At 38.6% G+C, this 20,449-nt stretch overlaps 1 protein-coding gene across 2 annotated transcripts in view; it reads left to right on the forward strand.

Moving 5' to 3' along the window:
• Positions 1 to 20,449, forward strand: part of EYS (eyes shut homolog) — a 1,018,924-nt gene that overhangs the window by 980,092 nt on the left and 18,383 nt on the right. For both annotated transcript variants that reach the window (XM_030007184.2, XM_030007189.2), the window contains 4 exons: positions 2,075 to 2,241; positions 2,428 to 2,572; positions 7,385 to 7,559; positions 13,194 to 13,366. In XM_030007184.2, the coding sequence (XP_029863044.1) occupies positions 2,075 to 2,241; positions 2,428 to 2,572; positions 7,385 to 7,559; positions 13,194 to 13,366 (660 nt within the window). The remainder of the gene's footprint in view (positions 1 to 2,074; positions 2,242 to 2,427; positions 2,573 to 7,384; positions 7,560 to 13,193; positions 13,367 to 20,449) is intronic.

Here is a 20,449-nt window from a genome sequence, read left to right on the forward strand (position 1 = left end):
TTTCCTTTCCATTCTTGGTACAGACAAGGAGTAAGACAAAAGAATCAAAACCAACAAAACAGTTAAAAGCTGTCTCATTTATGCAGACTATTAATTAACATTGTCTTCACCATCAGGTCGATTTTGTAGAATGCTGACGCTGTTGCATTTCTTCTGTGTACTTCATTTCCAAGAAAGCGTTTTAAAAATTCAGACAGCATTTTAAATAACACTTTGTCTTTAATGTGCCTCCCCTAGTTTTGCAGGCCAAATCATGTAAGTACGTTAAAATAGAAACTTTGGTAACGATTTAAAAAAACTGTTATTTTCAGTTTGGAAGTCCTTCACTGGCAATGTCCCAGTGTAACTGAAGGCAATGGGGTTTCATCCAGTCATGAACAAATCATTGTAATAAAAATGAACAGTGTTTGTGTTCTGTTCAACTGAACGTAACTGCATACTTTCTACAGAGGCTATGTATTCAAATTCTTTGGAATAAGCTCTTCTTTTTATATATATTCATGTTGCATCAAAATAGTAACTGTATAGAAGAATCAAACTTCTGTATAGAAAAAGCAGAGTGCTGTTCCCCGCCGTCCTCCCACCCCACATTGCAAATGCAGCATGTTCATTTACAGCATATGAAATAAGGGGAATATGGCAGTTTGGGCTGTGAAACAGCAGTATGCAGAGCTTCAGTGGGAGGACGAGATCCACCTGTCATTGCTTGTTGTGGGGAAAAGCCCACTTTATCTTTTGCAAATAAAGCAAATTCCCCATCTGCTTGGAGCAGGGGCACTGAGACACCCATTTGAAATGAGGGGCACCGTGTGAGACTGCAAGAACAAACAGGAAGAGACCTTCCCTAAAACAAATACAAAATGAGATAGCCTTATGAAAACAGAAGAAAATATCAAATAAAACACAGTTTAGAGGCATGAAATTGAGCACTGAAATGCTTGAATTCACGGGAGAGTTGCAAAAAGAAATGGAAGGCTTTGAATTTCAATTCAGGACACCCTGATCCGAGACTCAGAACATTCTTCCCTTTTACCATTGTTTGTATCCCAGTTCTTTTACCCTGCTAGGAGTATGTGCAAAAGAAAGGGTGGGCTTTGTAGAAAGAAACATTTGATCATGTTTTCTCTAACTAATGGTGGTTCCACTCTTGCCTACAGGAGAAGAGGGATTAATTCTCTTCAAAGATGCCATTGTAAAAATCCACTTACTTGGATGACCAGGAATGGGTCCAGGAATTGAATTCTTACTCATAGGCTTTATGTCTGACGTAAAATCTTTCAAATGAGATTTTATAGTATAGTACCTGACAAGCACAGACTACTACTTCCAGCATACAGTTCTAAATGTAAAGAAATTAAATTATTTACTGCAAATTTGGAAACGAAAGAGTTCTAACCTGAAAGTTTAAGAAGACTTCAGAGAATTAAAGAGAAACTCCAGTAACAAATATTCTAGAGCCATCCTAATCAGGGGCAGCTCCAGTAACGTCTCCAGGCGCTCTTGGGCAGCTGACCGCGCTTGAGAGCAGCTGGTAGAGCTTCCTCAGGCCCCCAGCCCTGTCGCTCCCCTTCCTTACCTTGCAGCAGCAGGTGCCCTCAAGTTTTGAGGCTGTTGAAGTACCTGCCATGAAAGCTGAAAGCGTACTGGAGTAGAATGAAGTCATGGGCTATTCTCACATGCAACTTGGATTTTCAATTTGCTTTTTCTCAGATTTTTTGAGAAAGTTGAGCATTTATTCATGTTGCGGCGGGGGGGAAACAGCAATGACTGCTAAATTCACCAGGCTCGACAGGTTTTGTAGATGTCATTAACCTACTCTAGTATGAAAAAGAACTTCTTTCAACAAGCCTGTAAATATGTTCAAAATCTCTGCAGTTTCTATTTTAAATCCACAAGAATACTGGAAATAGTATTACAAGTTAAACAGAGAATATTAAAAATATATACAAAACTAAAACCTTCCGTGCTAAAATTTTCCTAAACTCATATATTTTCAGTGGATTTGGAGCATAGTTTATGCATTAGGATTCACTCAATCCTCAAATAAGTAGTTACTCTATTTTTGTCTTTTCAGGTCTGAATGGAGATGATTTCTTGGAGTTAGGCCTCCGTAATGGCAGAGTAGTATATAGCTACAATCTAGGTTCTGGCACAGCAACAATCATTAGTAAACCACTTGATCTGACACTCAATATTCATGTCATCCATCTTGGCAGATATCTCCAAAAAGGTTGGCTGAAGGTAAGAAACTATTTCCTTTAGAAGGACAGCTTTTAGATGAAAGTGTTCTCTTTTTTCACATTTTATATGGAAAGTTTAAAAATTACTTTTGTGTTTCCCTGTTAAGTTTGGAGGACTGCCTTCATTAGGAGTTCCTAAATAAGGTAAATTCCTTTGTTGTAACAAATATAAATGTTTTACTGAAAGGTGGATGATCAGAAGAATAAAACCGTCACTTCTCCTGGGAGACTGGTTGGACTCAATGTCTTCAGTCAGTTCTATTTAGGAGGCTATCGCGAGTATACTCCAGAACTCCTACCAAAGGGATCCAGATTTAAGAATGGCTTTCAAGGTAAAGATTATACTGTTTTCAATTCCTTTTAAAACATGCGTTAAATTGTTTCAGTTTCTTATGAAATAAAGATCTAAAATCTCTGTCTTATAAGGAAACAAACTAGGATCTCCTTGGCTGAGATTCCTGTCGCTTTTTCATTATTTTACTACAATAACTAAGAAACACAAAGCAAAGAGAGGCTTTGCTAAATATTTTTAATACTTTTTTGTGATAAAAATGGAAGTTTGCCATGATATCATTTCTTCTTATCTGTCCCTGTTCTACAGCATCGCTCCAAAAGGACTTTCTTTCTCTGTGGTAAAGTAGTTTTGATTCTTCTCCCAGCTAGCTCTCACCGTTGTCACTGCCAGCGCTGGTTTGGGTAATAGTTTTCATGCTGAAAGCTTCTTTCTGATAGGACATCATAAAATCTGATTTTTTTTCCCGACATCATGGTCTAGGTCTCTAGACAGGACCTAAGTAATTCCAGTTAGGAATATTTCAGCTATTCATCTAACAGATAATAATTCCTACCTTGAAACTGATATTTGAAGCTCTGTAGAAATCTTAATTCAACTCTTACCAGATCAACAATGAAGCAAAGGATTTGTTCATAACACTTCTTTATTTGCATTCCTTACTTCCATAGAAATAATGTGCTCGATATTTTTGAGGTAAACTTCAATTTATTTTAAGCACTGGAAAGCCTTTCAAATGAAAAGAAAACATTTTGCCATAGCAGAGTTTGAGTTCTGAATTATAAAATTGGAGGCACATTAGGAAAAGCAAGCATAGCAGTAAGATTCACTTTCATAGACTACTACACTACATTTCCACTAAGACCACATAACTGCCTCTTTTCCAGCCATCACCGTACTTTTTGTTCTTACATAGAAACTTCCTTGAAATCAATTTCTTATCCTATAATCAACTTTTCACTCAGAAAGTCATCCAAATTAACATTTCATCTGTCTCCGTCTTTTCAGGAAGTATGGATTTAATAGTTATACTTTTCATAGCTTCTTAACAGCTTGCAAATTGACATATCGTAAAACATAATGTATATGCAAGTAGTTTAATAGTGACAATATTTGTGAAGTACTTCTGGCTTTTTTTATGGACATGTTAATGTTAGGGGTGACCAACAGGAATCTCTGGTGCTTCACTTTAACCACAAAACTTTTCCAGTTTTAAAGGTTCCTCATGTTGCGACTGTATTGGGATGGCCAAATTTCTACAAAAGCAGGATGAATGTTCTTCCAAAAAATAAAAAATATTTCAAAGTTCATGTACTGTTAGTTACCATGATATTTATTGATTTTTCTTACTGTTTAAAAAGAAGTCTTTATCTCAGAATTTTGTCAAACATGTAGCTCATAAACAGTTTTCTCTTTGTCCCTATCATTCACCATATTAAGTCTACTATATTTGCTAATTCATTCCATGCTCCAGTTCCCAGCAGCAGCTTGTCTCTGTTCTCCAGAGCATATTGACTCTCAAGAAAGCTACGCTTCCCTGTGACCGATTTCCTATGACATTTTCTTATGTAGTCAGCATCTCATTTGTTCTTCTAGCTCAGAAATCTCCCGTTTCAGCTCTCAGGATCCTCAGGATCAGAAATAAACCTCCATAGCCCTTCTCCAGAGTGGGAACCATAAGACCACTAACATAAAGGAAAGTATTGAACCATTTTACTTCAGCCAATCTGCAGGTATAGGGAGCCCACATTAAAACTCTGGAAGTGACAGTCGAGATAAGTTTATCTAGCACACAGTTGATTAAACCACTCAGACTTTTGGAAAGATGCTGTTGGCTGCTTTTAAAGGCATGATTTATTCAAACCATTTTGCTTCTAATACCAGAGTGCACCTCTCCTTTTGTAAGCAATCGCTGTTGGATCAAGAAACACTGAGGTCAGCCTTGCTGCTGCAGACTGTCCCTAGTGTCAGTGTGCAGTCGTTTAGGATTTTTACTCTGTACAGCTACTGTCTCAGACCATTTCCTTCCTTACCTGCATGCCTTCAGCAGTTGTTGTTCAAGTAGTTTCCACGGGGGAGGAGGAAACTGAAAATAAATGTCTTTAATAAACTGTAATTTAATAATCGAAAGAGTGGGAATTTTAAGTTTAGGAAATTTGGGGATCAGCACCTACAGATTCTTTTGATAGGCTGAAGAATGTTTGATGGTGCCTTGAGCAATTCAGAAAACTTCCTTCAGCCCCTGTGAGAAGCTGAAGAAATTTTTCAGCCTACTGCATCAAACTCTGATCTTCAGGATCAAACCAAGTTTAACTCACAAATTCAGAAACTTCTTTTGAGTTCCTTTTGCAAACTTGGCTGTGCCAGAAAACCTCTCCACTATTCAGAATAGTTGGCAGTCTCTCATTAAAAGAGGCCCAGAACTGGCAGAGCAAAGGGAATTCAGGTCAGAAAGAAAGCACATTCATTAGCTGATCCTTCTGCAGAAGGTTGTATAGTGCTTTCTATGACAGGCTCAAATTGCTGCTCTGAGTCCTTCATCTGCACCCCACTGACTAAGAATTAGAAGAAATACAAAAATTAAATGAAAAATTCAGTTGAACTCATAAAGCTGGGCCAAAATACTCGTGTACCTACTATGTGCTTTGTTTACAAGTGCTCAAGAACTGTTTCTAGCCTAGAGGTTCTGCTGGTACAGTTAAACTAGTCATCAACAGAAATGCCACTTTATTTCCATGATGACCTTCCCAGTTCTTGGGTACTCGCTGTGCTTTCCGTTGTTTACACAGAGCTCTGGGCTGCTTTTTCTTAGCACTCCAGCAAGACTCAGGAGAACAGAACATGCTTTATCTGCTACTGATAAACAGATGAAACATTAGTTAGGATTTACCAAGCATACAGTGGCCTAAAACCAACACTGTTAAAAGCAAAGAAGCAATAATATGAAGACTGTAAATAATCATCAAACTAAGTTATTTTTAAATTGCTTAATATGAGGTTTTGAATTACCAGTTATGTGTCAATATAAGCAGAACTACAAAGTGTGTGTAATATGGAAAAAGCCTGTTTAAGAAAGCTACTTTTACTAACATTGTTCTAACTGTGGTTAAAATAGCTATCTTGCTATAAATATTACTTATACTTTGTTCAAAACAAGTTACATGATTATAAAAAAAATTCACAATTGGACATTCATTGTGTCTTTTAGTTGCAAGTTGTCTTACGTGATTCCAGCGAATCATGCAAAAACTCATATTAAGTGGTTTTTTAAACAAACAGCATGATGATTGCTTTCAATCTCCATATCACATCCTTTCCCTGCTTTCAATGTTAAGCAGAGAGCCTCTGGCATGCACAGCTGAATACCTACTATTCTCATGATTTCAAGCACTGTGGGAATTCACCATATCTCAGCTGAATTGTATAAGTCAGGTTTAGAAAGGTATGAGCATTTCCAAATACATTACTGTACTGGTTTAACTAAAGTGGTTTAAAACCTGATTTTTAGTTTAAATTTTTATATATTTATGTATAGATCTGGATGACATTTCAAAAGCGCTTAAGGCTACCTTTAAATGTGACTCTAAATCACTTGGATATTCAGATATATTTTGAAAAGTTACTTAGGGTTTGATCCAAAAAGATGTAATGCATAGCATAATCTTCAGCTTTGCAGTACATAAAGAAGCATGTGGATCTGGAAATGTGACTTGAAAATACTGATGAGTAAGTTAGACCTGTAAGGCTTACCATCCTGTGCAGTCACTAGGAAGGGCAAAGACTTTCCAAAGGGGCGATCCCCAGAAAGCCCACAGGCTAAGCAGGAGCTGCCTGGAGGTAGCAAGTAGGGAACATCTCTGCTTCACTCTGAAGCTTTGGCTCCTCTTTTCACTTGGGATACCAACGTATTAGCAAATTGAAAGAAAGTCAGGGCATAGATCCAGGCACTGACACTCAATCATCTCTACAAATAAATTCTTACTGCTCCCTGACAAATATTTGGTCTGTGACAACTGTCGTTTTTCCAAATAATTCTTCGGTGTATTTAGGGACTTAACATAATCTAGAGACCATTTCCCATCAGTAGTCTGGATGCAGCTATAGTGTTCTGGAAAGTAATAAAAGTTTGATGATATAACTGTGACTACAGCGGGTCACTTGCCCACAGGACCAACTAATAGGCCCTGGAAGTGTTTACCTTACTAGTATACATTAAACTTTTGAATTATTTTCTGAGATTAAGGGCCTAAAGGAGCAGCATACTCCTACTTTAAAACGTGGTCATGTGTGACATGATCTGTATGTACCACAGACTGAAGCTTTCAGTTCAGAAGGGGAGAATCTGGGTCTTTCCTTGAAGGAGTCCTTTTCAACCTAAGGAAATTCAAGTCCACATTCCCTGCCTGCATTGCATTAGCCAGTGTTCTCTGGATTCTTACATATTTTACACTAAACAGACTTCTTGTCATCTGTTCTCCTTTTTTTCTGGAGGGTTTTTTTTTGACCGCTTTTATCTGATGTAGATGCATTTGTGAACAGCATGTGTGTGTAAACACAAAATTGCACCTAGTCACTCCTTACTCACTGACTTTGCATTCTGTCTATTCCTTCAGAAATGAGTTCTGTTGTTTTTCCTATCATTAAATGAAGGAACTTACAATCATCCACTCATAGGCCTGAACAGAAAGTAGCCGGCATACCTTTAGCTCACATAGATGGTATGGTTGCCCATCCACTGAAGACATTCTGGTGCAACCCATTCATTGAGGCTTGACACTGTCCTGTTGTTCGGTTTGTTTTGACTTCCTGTATCTGTTTTAAACTTCATTTATTTTTTCTTTCTACTTTTGAGGTTGCATTTTTGATGTTCAAGTTCGCACCAGCATGAATGAAGAGTTTAAAGCACCAGGGATTCCAGAAGGTCACCCCAATTCTGGTCGCAGTGTTGGACAATGTAAAGAATCCCCATGCAGTTTAATAAAATGCAGAAATGGTGGGAAGTGCATAGACAGCGGCTCTACTGTTTAGTAAGTATTTTCTTCTGTTGTAGACTATGGCATAGGCTGATCTCTAGACTAGTAACTGTGGTAATTTAGTGGCTTGATAACAGAAGTCTCCAGGAGCCTATCATCTTATTAGAAAGAAAGAAAGAAAGAAAGAAAGAAAACTGCTGAATGGTTCATTCACTTACACAGAGAATTTTGATCTTACCGTAATAAAATCAGAACTAAAATATTAAAATTATGTTAGGGCACTTCCTGGGGAAATTTTTAAAGAAATTCCATGGACTGGTTCTGCTCCACTGAAGTCACTGGCATCCAGACTTAATACAAAATCCATGGGAAGAGCTAGATGCACAAGAAAGACATTTTTTAAAAAACTAAGTGAGCAGCCTAGCTAGCAGAGAACAAATAGCAAAGAGGAGAGCTTGACTGTCTTAATGTCTGACCATGGCTGATGGGGCAAAAGTAGGTGACTTCTGTTTCCTGGAAATTGGTATTTTCATCCAAGAACCCCTTTCTGGAGTAATCCACTAACTGCCCAACATCAGAAAGTTCTGAGGCAGTTTAAATCCTTAGGAGCTCCCTTGCCTAGCACCTGTGCATCCTTCTCTCCTGCTCAGTCTCTCCCTAATACACACAGTTCTCTGTGCCTCCAGTTGTGATTTTTGCGGATACTTTCCTGACTCTCAAATGCACCTGCCCTGGTCACTCTTCATGCCATCCTCAAGTGTTCATTCACCATTGCCTTTCCAGATGTAAAACCTTCTTAATCCATTTCAAACAAAACAAGGTGTGTTAGTAAGGATCTTATATTAAAATTGTTTGAACTAGGTCAGTTCATCATATAAGCTGTTCAGCTGGCTGATCTATGGGATAGTAAGTGGTGGCAAGGACAGCTGGCCCAGAAGACGAGTCTGTCGTCTTTCATGCCTTATCACTAGGTGTAGATGGATCTTACTGTCCAGACTGTAAGGTGTATGAGAAGGAAGTACATTTGCAGTTCCAAATTGCTGTGGTGTGTCAACACTTCCATTATAATAAATCTTGTTTCCAAACACTTTGTAACTCAGCTGTAAAACCTTTGCTGAGGAGCACTTTTGATTTTAAAAGTATCTGCCAAGATTAATTATACTTGCTCCCTCTCCTGTGCTTCTACATGTGCTCATTCATTTACACATATTTGCATAATTTTTTAAAAAAGAGAAAAGTGCTGATTTAAAACATCTGAAGACAATGACTGAAAACACTGCAGACAGCAAGACAGATAAGAAGAAAAAAAACGGCTTTGCACTGTGGAGCCTCTGTGTATGATTCTTCTTCAAAACAACAAAGACCTGTCCTTCTGTGTGCTACAAAGAAAAAGAGTTTGCATATCTGTCAAGCTAAAAACAATCTACTTACTGTGTGTTGGAGAGAGAATTATATGGTAATTGGTTTTGCTGCCCCTGAGACAAATCTTCATCAGTAAGAAAACCTGTACAAAACTAGTGCTTCTAAAGCTAGTAAGGCTGTACTGAAATTTGGAAAATTCACCCCTGAGATGCAGCATGCCGTTCCCTCCCCATTCCGCTTGCGAGCATATGTATATTTTCTTAAATAGAGCAATGAAGGAAGTGCTTTGAAAGATACAATTTGGGACTGCTTTCCAAGTATTGCACTACAGTATGTCCCAACTATTGGACTTTGCAGGATCCTTCCAGAACTGTTAAGCCCTTGACATTCAGAGTGTTTGATCTTTCTGAGGAACAAGAAAGGAGAATGACACTCTTTTCGCTTATGACCATATTAGAGGACATCATAGAAAACCAAAACTGCAAGAAAAAACAATCAGAAATGTAGGCTGAAGCATGCCACTCCCCTCTGCCTACCTACACCACCCTAAGTCCTTGCTTCAGCAACTTCCCCAGCCGTGCTAAGTCGTCTTCATGTCTATAAAGTACACAGAGCCACCACCAGCAAGATCTAGAGAACATCTGGAAAGCAAGTGGCAGGCTATAGTGGCAGATGGTGACATAGCTACATTGGGAAGCTTGATATTACAGGCAAGGTTCTTTTTCATCATTATAATTTCATAATTTGTATTCCAGATTTGTTTAGGGATTTTTCTAAAATTGGGAGGGGGGGGGACACGACACGCCTGTAATTTGTTTCTTCTGTGTTTTGTTTAATTGTTGGGGTTTAATTTGTATTGACCTACTACTGAATTATATACCTCTCCTCATATTTCAGGACAGCTAGGTCTTCACAGATTATGTATATATGCATCCATGCACCAGTAATGGCCACTTTTCCTCTCACAAAAAAGTGAAACATTGCCAAAGAGGTGTGGATGTAGCATGCATATCATTTTCGTCAATGTATAGTAGCTGTCAATACCGTCTCACATTTTCTCAGAGGGAACTTCTTTCTGTTTTCAAATCATCTGTGTTCCTTTGAAGAGCAGAGTCGTTAAGGGAACTGGATTTGTGTTCAAATATTTTTTCTCCTGAAATGCAGTATCTCCAGAGGTGTTTGTTGCTTTTTTGAGCTATTTTTATGTCTTGCTTTCGCAACCCTGCCAGAAAGTGTGCAATGCTGTTAAGCTGTAGATTCAGTTGCTATAGGGATGATGTTTTGATTTAAATAGAAGCAGAAATATACAGCATTAAACTTTACATTTTGGCCAGCAACAGAGCACAACTGCTATGTTTTAACAAAATAAAGAGTAAATATTTGAATAATAAAATGAAGAATTTCATGTTCAAGGGACAATAATATCCTCCATTATTTTATTTATAGCATAGAATCATACAAAATAGAAAATTACATACAACAAGATTGTCCGTGATGTGTTATGGCTACTGCTTGCCGCTGAAGTAAGAGAAAAAGTACGTGTTGTGTGCACTTTGAACAGAACATCAGACATAATGAGCAGGATTCAGATTGCTAAATGTAAGCATGTAGTGTCACTTTGGATACCCCTGGGTAGACCATTTGGCCTTCAGCTGCTGCTTCAGAAGAGCTTAGGACTTGCATAAGTCTTCTGTCATATCTGCAAGCCTCATGTGGATTTCTCCGTACTCTATAGCTTTCAAATAGCACTAGCTACTTAAGTTTAGGAAATTAAATCATACCCCTATGTGGTAGAGGGATGCCCCATAAAATGAGCTGCTGTAGTTTCATTATTAGGTTAGATTCGATTAGAACCAATTTTCGGTGCAAGGATGGAACCTCTCTTTAATGCAAGGACAGACTTTTATAGTTTGTAAGGGGAAAGGCATGCCTTTTCTGGTCTTCATAGGGTGTCCAGAAGAGCGCAAGTCTTCTGCAGTTCTTCTGTCTTACCTGCTAGTTTCACACAGATCTCTCAGATACACCATGGCATGCCAGATGGCACTAAACGCCTGTGTTGAGGCAACTGAATGCAGGCCCTCATCATTAGTCATGCATGTGTTGGTTTGTGGGATGGGTGGTGCTCCAGTTCCCTTGACTGGTTCAGCTGGATTGCCATTGATTAGCATATGAGCTCAGGCACCTACTCAAGGATCCCATCGCCTCAACTTGAGCATTCAGTGGTCTCTGTCAGAATCTTGTCTCCCTGGTCTCAAGCTGCCCCTCTCGCCTACCTCTAGGAAGGCAACTGGAGGCCATCTGGGCTCCTAACATAACATAAAATCAGGTGCCTTGGTCTCAGAATGAATCTCACCTCTTACATCTAAAGAAACGGAGTGAGTGTCTGGATGATTTACTTTTTGGTAGTCCTGTGAGGAGCAAGGAGTTGCACTCAGCGATCCTTATGGGTCCCTTCCAACTTGAGGTATTCTGTGATTCTAAATGGGTCTTTAAATCCCTGAGAGTCAAGGCATTAGTGATGTTGCAAGCCATTGGGTTCTCCTGGTCTGGAAAAACAACAAGCAACTGCAACCAAGAAAATATAGAGAAAATTAGACCAGCATGGCATGCCACATGATGGAAAGGATTTGAAATCCTGCCCCTTGCCTTATCTCTCTAAAGATTAGGAAATTTTGGATCTAAACTTCTCAACCCCAGTCCAACTTGCTCAGGAGTGTTAAGTAGAAGGTTGCATTTGTTCATAGACCTTTGCCACTGTAGGCCACAGCAAACATGTTCAGCTCTGTGCAAATAATTTTCAACTCATTTAAAAACGTAACTTTTATTAGGTCCTAAAAGACAAGACTGAAAAGAAATAGGCAGACACAAGCAAGGGAAAGGGGAAGAACCTTTGTGTATGCTGCCCGACAGCAATAGCTTCAGCTCCAAATGCCCTGTGTCGCAGCCCAAGAAACGGCCATTTCTGTTTGCACTCAGGGAGTTAAATTACTTCCCCTTCTCAGTAGCTTTCATGCATCAAAGCATAACATTTATAGCTGAGATGGAAAGCATTCTGATGCTGACTTTGATGAATTGAGGTGCTTTTGCTTTTGCAAGGTCCTGTCCTCTTTTCCCCTTCATTCCAAATAGCTGTTTATCACTCTGAAGGGCTTGTTGGCTGTGCTTTGTTTAGATGTTGTTGTCTGATCTGAAGGTTTGGTGAAACAGCAGAGCTTCGCAGACTCCTCATGACGTTTTGCCCAGAAACGCTGGGCTGATTAATGGGGAAAGTGTAGCTCAGTGAGTTTGAAGAAAAATTCAAGATTTTACACATACACGAAAAGACATGGGCTAAGAATCAATCAAAATGTATGAGGTTTCATTCTTAGCCTTGAGAGAGAAAACTTCCAGGGAAAAATCAATAAGTGCATTTATTCAGGGGAACAATTTTTTTATCATAAAGTACCACTAAATTCTAAAATACAAATAGGTCTAACATATTTCATTTTAACAGTTTTGAAACTTTTTAGTTAGGAGGGCATTTTTAACATCCATGCCAAGTGTATTCTGTATTTCACAATTTCTATAGAATTCATACTAATTTTAAATTTACAGGTTATTGTGAATTTTTTTTGTTATATTCTCCTGGCCTGGATGAAAGAAAGGCATAAAGAGTAGTGGTCACTAACAAGGCCAGTGATTCAGTCAGTTTAGAAGATTTGCTTGTGGCATAGATTTACCACCATAGATACATAACACTCAGATTGCCACCTCTTTCATGGTCAAATCCACTATCCTCTTTTCCACCAAGTGCTTCACCAAACCTACCTCTGATGTGCCAATTATAAGAATTTAGCAAATGAATAATGGCTAAGTGAAAGGCAGTTGCTGACAGACTCCTGTTACTAGCTAAAAATTGGAATTGTTAGCAGTTCCCTTATGTTGACATCTGGGTTTATTTTCATGGCTGCTCTTCACTGCTTTCCTTTCCCTTTTAACGTCCACTTTGAATCCTCCTAGTTTATGAAGCCAAGGTCTTTTTGAGTTATTTGTAGAGCAAAACACAAAAAAGCCACAAGCTGCTTTTTTTTTTAATGGATGCTAATACTGTAATGCTAAGGTTCAAAATAAAATGTTTCCTATGAAGTCCATTTTTCTTTTACAGTAAAATAAAAATATCAAAAAGTTAAAGGAGAAACTTTGTTACTACACTTTTCCCTTAACCATTTTGGATCAGATGACTAAATATAGGTATCCGAACTTGAAAGTCTTGATTACATTGCTACTGACATGTTGATTTCTTTTGGTAATAACGTTGCATTCTTTCCTTTCACTTACCCACCATAGCTGTGACTGCCTCACTGGATGGAAGGGTGCATTCTGCACCGAAACAGTGTCAGTATGTGAACCTGAGCACGATCCTCCACACCTGTGTAAGCAAGGCGGTACCTGTGTGCCACTGCCCAAGGGCTACACGTGTCACTGTCCTCTTGGAACAACCGGTACCTATTGTGAACAAGGTATGTCAAATGGATAGTACACCATACGTACAGTTATGCGATAATGCCTAGGCAGAAAAACACAGTATTTTGTAATATATCAATCAAATGTGACACAGAGACACAAAGTGCAAAGTAGATTTTATTTAAGGAAGCGATGCTCCTTTCTGTTAGAAAAATCATGTAATTTAAAGCTATGAATGGTTAGATATTGCTTTCTGACTCTTCTTATTTTTAACACCATTTGTTCCTTCAGTTTTTTCAAATCATTCAGCCAAATTCATGGGCAGCACGCTATCTATCATTGTCAGATAGCGAGGGGACAGGAGGCATTGCAGAGCAGCGTGGCAGTGCTTAGTTCAGTCCCAAGCTCACCATAAAGACGTATGTTGAGAAGTACACTTAAGAGCTCAGCAGTACACTTCTGAGTACACTTCAGAAGTAGGAGGCATCTGGGACCTTATCCAATTTCCATTGACACTAATGGAGAGGTTCTTGTTGACTTCACCGGCTATTGGGTAAGGATGCACCGAGAATGATAATAAAAGATGCAAACATCACTGTAATAATCTTCAAGTGTCTAGTCTCCCTGGCTTTCTTCCAACATGTCACCCTCAAAGTATGTCCTCAGTCTGCCCGTTTTGCATTTCTCACCCTCATGTTTAGGAGTCCTTTCTCTGTCTGTTTTCTTCTCTGAGAGATTGCACAAATGGATATTCAACAATGTGGCTAGACAAATGCTCCAAGTTCAGGGGCTTTTCCTGTTAAGTGTCTGAACCACCTCTGTGTGCAAGGAGATGTAGTACAGTCTGCACCCTCTATTCCGCAGCACCTAGATTCAAGTTAGGGTTGTACAAGCTTATGTTTTTCCTTCGAGAAGCTCTCTGTACATCTCTTGGAGAGCTCTAGTTACTGTTAAATAGCTGCCTTTTCAAACTGCCTGCCAAGGTCCAGCCTCCCTTGTTGTGCCTACAGAGCGAGTTTCAAGCACAAAACTGACAGGCTGAACTGCATTTGACCTGATTTGCAGTCCTTACGCTATAGATGGATACAGTTTTAAGATCCCATTTCAGAAAGCACTTGCAATTGGTAGGGTTAAATCAAAGAGAATATAGTTTCTGGAAAGTCATTGTTAAATTCTTTATTCCATGTAAGAATGTGCTTGCTCTATTGCCTCTTCTGCAACAGCTTTTCAGGGCTCTTTATATGAACTTTTCAACTTTGAATTCTCATTTCAAGTGAGGTTTTCAAAAGTAATGCCATCTGGATTCAGGACACTGATCACCAGGACATATGCTATACATAAAGCAGGTAATTAATCAGGTAAACACTTCTGTGTTCTGGTTTCAGAATAGACTTGGATCTTCTTGTGATGGCCACTATTACCAGTACAAATAACTTACATCTGAGCAACATAAAATTGTATTTCTTGTAGATTGTCATCCTTTTAGTAATTCCTCCACCTGGTAAACACATTAGAGGGTTCCTTTCTGTTTTATTTAAAAGCTTTCTTTTTATGAATAGGGATTATGGGTCCTGACCAAACTCTTTGCCCTGCATTTCACCTTACTCTGGCAGAATAATGAATTATCATGAGATTTTTCAAAGTGCAGTTTGCACTTTTAGTGGATGGCAAATTGCTAAAAAACAGCTGCTTATCAAGATTGAATATCTCATCTCTGGATTGATGGTGGTTATTGGAGCCAAAAGAAAAAGAGACAGAGAGCAATGAACAGCCCAAGGGATCAGGAGAGAACAAAGGGAAATTAAATGATGGAGACTAATGAATGTGCAAGAAAGAAGGAAAAAAGTGTGAGAAAAAGACGGATGAGATTTATGAGGCAAAAAAACAGAGGAGAATAACGAAGAGTAAGAACAAATAGGGCTTTACCAAATGATAGGAACTGGTAAATACAGTACAACAGTATGGATTGCATGAGAACAAGTCAGGTGAAGTGAGTAAATGGGGCAGTAGGGGTAGAACCACAATAGTGAGGAAGAGTAGTCTGACCACGAATGTTAAGGGTACTTAAACTGACAATAATCAAGCACTAACTTGCCTAGCAAACACTAAAAATCTTTGTGGTTCTTTATGAACTATGTAAATGAGAGATGAAAGCATACGTGCAGATGAGGATATAACTGTTCTTAAAGAGTAACGTGATGTGTCCTGCTTCGAGCAGCGACTCAAACCACCAAGGATGCAATGACTGTCAGCACAGATTTGTGGTACATTATGGTTAAGCTTTAGAAGTCAGAGCTGCACTAACAAGTGTTCAGTAGTTGGAAAACTAAATTAGAACAAGGGTAAACCCAGGGAGAGGAAGATCAGTTAAAGAACATAGTTTTAATGGCTCATATGGCCTGAAATTCACAGTGCTTACTTGGTCCACTCTCACAATGCTCATTGCCAAAGTGTAAATACTGAGCAGCATTCTCAGGAGGTTGCAGTAAGATGTGTATTAAATCATATATTTTAGAGGAAATTTGAAGAAGTCAACCCACTTGATGAAGAGAGGGTAGCAGTTTCAATTACAATTACCCTGCATTTCCTACAGGCTGTATATGATCAATTAATATTCAGCAAGTACTACACAGGTATTTTTTGGTCTGACACTCTGAGAGCAAATATTTCATTGTATATTTCAGCCTGCTAAAGCAAGTGCTAGGACTTGCTTTTCTAGGAGAAAGATGAAGAGGTTTAGCAGGTAGGCAGCACACTGGTGACAGAAGTGCAGTAGAAGATGCCTATGAAATTTAAGACCTACTTTGGAAAGGCAAGCATCCATAGGGAGCACTAGGAAGAGAGGAGAGGGTTGGAAATTAGATCTGAATGGGTCCAAGGAACAAAGCCTTGTCAGGCAAGGCAGGGTAATACATTAATTCTAGGATAATTTAAATCTCCATTTCTTGGGTGTACTGTGTTGTCCGAACCCATTAATGCTCATAAGGCAGGATGGTTCTTCAAGTGTGTTAGATTTCTAAAGGTAACACTGATGTAAACAAACAAGAAAATGATTAATTTATACTGCCAGAAATAAAAGTGGTTGTAGTGAAATGGGAAGGAAATGGAAAATTTATGCAGGAGTCTTTTTTACTTAGTGTTAACATTGCTGTCCGGACTCAAACCACTTCTAAGACTGTTCATGACACATGAAGCAACAGATAATTCTGTGCCACTGGTTTGAAAAGGTCACAACTGTAACAGTAACACAGCAAAACCAGCCCAAACCCTGAAGTGCATAAATGGCAACCAAACATTGCTAAGATCTGGCACAGTGTTAATTCTACCACAAGGATTAGGAATACAGGGGGAGTAGTTTATCTAGGGTTTTTTTAGAAGTAGTTTTGTTTTCCAGGACACCAAAATATGATGTTAACAAAATCTTTTGTTCATTTGACTTAAAGTTTGCAACTGAAGTACCAGACAACTCTAACTTGTCTTCTGATTAAGAAGTGAAGCTTCAGCCCAGAGCAGCATGTAATTTAGTCTAGTTATATTTCATTAACACACAATGTTCAAAACCAAGAAGAGGTTCCATCTCCCAGCACTTTGTCTGGGGACTCTACTGCATGGCTTTGAACGCCAAATCCCAGCTTATTCCACTTGGCCCAATGAGTACCTTTGTAATTAGATATCTCAAAGGGTTTCTGAAGAGGGAGAAATCTCTAAGGACCTGGTTGTTTCAGCTCTCCTGCAAGCATGTAGTAGATCTATTGGCTTCAGTGTGATTACTCCTGTGAGAAAAAGTGGCCAAGTTTGACTGTCAAGGATGATTCTTCCTGGGGAAGAAGCAACAGTCTAAAACCCATTTGCTGCAGATGATAGTTTGATTTATAGGACAACATTATTATATATGTGAACACAATTATCTTTTTCATAACTAGTAATTATTAAGAGATGCAAATATTAAAAATACAGACATGTTACCCTTGACTGTCTGCAACTATATTCTAATCTCTACTAAATCGTATCCCAGCAGCTTATTCCTCTTATAAGAACAGTGTCCCTGTGTGAGGCCAGTAATCCTGTTTCTAGCAGTGGCCAATAATGAAGGTTTAGAGAAAAGTTTAACACAGCAACTATATAAGACATCTCCCTGAAGTAGTCTTCCAGTATCCAAACACTTGTGGCTTATCTCTTTTTTCTTTTTCTTGCCATTTGTTTTAATGGATTAAGTCAAGTCTCTCATCTTGGTATAAACAGTATCACTTAAGGCAGTGGAAAACTTGAGCAAAAATAAATTTGGAGTCAATGAAGTTCCTCTCACATTCTGTTAAGCATTGAGATACATTTACCCATTAGCCAGAATTCCTCGAGATACTAGGCATATGAAATTTATGTTCTAGGTAATTTACTCGATTTTGCAGAGGAATGAAGAAGACCTATAATTTCAGATTAGTTATTTGTGAGATTTCACAGACCTCGGAATATTCTCCTTTAAGGGGACAGAGATGTAATATTTGAAAGATTCTATAGATGGCAGTATTGGAGAAGAATTGCCAGTGGCTAAAACAAACACAGTTTTCATCACAATATTTCTATAAATTTTAAATTATTCAGCAGTTTTCTTTAGCAGGATTAGTTTGTGCCACACACTTTCATAAAATCTATTAAAATAATTTTTCTTGACTTCAAGGCATCATAATGGAATACTACTGCCCGTTTCACAAAGAAATAAGTTAATAAATAGATTTCTTCAACTATATATTAGTTTCTGAATTCCAGAGCTACAAATACTGCCTGTTAACATACAGCTCTTGAAGAAATGAAAGCAAATGTAAAGTGCTTTTCATTGTTCTGTCCTCAATTTAATGAGATACTTGTCAAGCAATAAAGCCATCGCCTTGATGAACAAATGGCAAACAACTTCCTTTGGCCATGTTTGTCAGCTGAAGTCAACTTTCTAGATATTATTCTGATGTCAGATTCCATTATTCTGATACAAAAATACGGCAAATTTTTGAAAATACTTGATAAACTGACAGAAAAGAAGAAGAAGTTGCGACAGTTCTGTAACTATTTAATCCCTCTTCATAGTCATGATGAATGAATAACAAATTGAAGAAACTGACTTTGGGAATAATTCTTACTATGAAGATCTTTTTCTTTCTACATAGTCTAGAACGTTACTTGACATATTTTGACTGCTGTTGTAAGACAAATTAATTCACAGTATGATTCAGCTCAAGACTTTTACATGACAACACACCTGACGTACAAACACTCAAGCACACATACATGCACGCACGCTTATGTTGGCTTTATCTAACAATGCAGTTAGACTTGCTCACTTCATGCACGAACTATTTCATAGTTATTATTTGGAAACTTGTGTTTCTGAGTTTAACGATTTAAAGGACAACTGCAGGCACTTATTTGCTTGTTGTTTGAGTCACAGTGACTATTGTGTTCTCTCAGTCATTTAAGCAACACTGGTCCCATCCAGCTTTCTGTTTCCACTATCATTTTTTGACAACATGAGAAAATCTTTAAATAGTAGCTATAGCAGTCATACCCTATAAGGACAAAAGGTGCTGTTAAAGTTTTACCTAAAAAGCAATCTAAGCTTTCAGATTTATCAGTAACAGTCCAGTAAACTTAATATTCATGGTAGGCACAAGAAAACGTGCATTTGTAATATTTATCTGCATAATCTAAAATGTCAAGTAGAATAAAGTGAGTTGCCTACTTAAATATATGCCATGGATTAATCGTATGTAAAGTCAAGTGGAAGTCATGCATGACAAAATGAAGGAATTGATATGCAGCACAACAGGAATGCCCTCCACACCAGGTCAGCCGTGAGTGACATGATGTTCCAATAAAAATTCAATCATGCACTTACCATTCCCTCCAGTTACCCAACTGAATAAGAACAAGATACAGCCAGCTAACTAGCACTAAGCAGGATGGCTCTGGAATTATTTTCAGGCTTTCTCTGTGAGCATGAAAGATTTGCTGAAAATATGCTAGTCCCCTTACTTTGTGAAGGTGTTCAGAGTTAGAAACTGTGCCAAGGGTAGGAACGGTTTTTAAAAGCAAGGCACCTAGACTTAAGCGTCTACATGTGAGTTCAATATATAAGTTCCCCTTGTGGTTAATGAATGCCTAGTCCATAGAGTCAGTGAAGCTATTTAGCTAACAAGAAGCTTTTCTAAACGTAGATGCTTAGAGCTGAGATGCCCTGGCATTCAAATTTGTATCCAAAAGCATCCAGACAGGGTTCACAGATGTGACACAGGACCTGTTGGACGCCTGTGCCTTTCTGGAATGGCACATGAAGGTAAGGCAGTAGAGGCTGTGAAAAAATAACAGTAGGTACCTATGTTTAGGAAATTGAATGGAGCCTTGGAGGAGGCTGCTTCAGGATAAGGTAGTCAGTCTCTCTCTAGATGTGTTGACTGTGTTGCATAGCAATGCGATTCAGTTGCCTGAATATAAGACCTGGTTACATGCTGCCGTCTATTCCTCACAGCCGCCAGCTGCGGCAGGTCCTGTGTTTGCTGTTCTGGCAGCCAGGGCCATGCGGATGGCCTGGATATGCTAAAGCATCTCAGTGGCAAGTGGCAAACATGTTTAAGCAACTGAATCCTGTCTTACATCATAGTTGACCATAATGGGTATTTTCATGCCCATAAATAATATGAGTAGACAGCTAAATGTAAGTGTCTTAATGCCAAAATTAATCCCTCCAATTTTATAGCAATCTATTTCCGTGACTTAATTACTCTCATAAACCCTATGCAGAATACCAGCTTTCTTATACTCCATCCTCCTCAAAGCACACTTGCACTGTTGTCAGACTAAATCCAGTCCAAGATATGAGGAAGTGAAGATCTCAGTTGGAAACTAGATTAACAAAGTTTTAGATACTTAATTCTTTACCAGTCGCTTTATCAGGCTGCACTGAGATACTCACAGTCTCACTCAGTGCCCTAGTCTTTAGACAATTGAAGGCCTCCAATGCAGAAATGGTCCCAGTGAGGGAATCTCAGACTGGGTGTTTCTTCTTACAGGTTTCGTCTTGAAAGCATCTTCAAAGCATTTCAGTACCTAGAACAAGCTTACTACCAAAGCCAGGCATGGATTAAACATTTGTA

This window comes from Aquila chrysaetos, chromosome 2 (genome assembly GCF_900496995.4).
Source record: "Aquila chrysaetos chrysaetos chromosome 2, bAquChr1.4, whole genome shotgun sequence".
In the NCBI taxonomy this organism is placed as follows: domain Eukaryota; kingdom Metazoa; phylum Chordata; class Aves; order Accipitriformes; family Accipitridae; genus Aquila; species Aquila chrysaetos.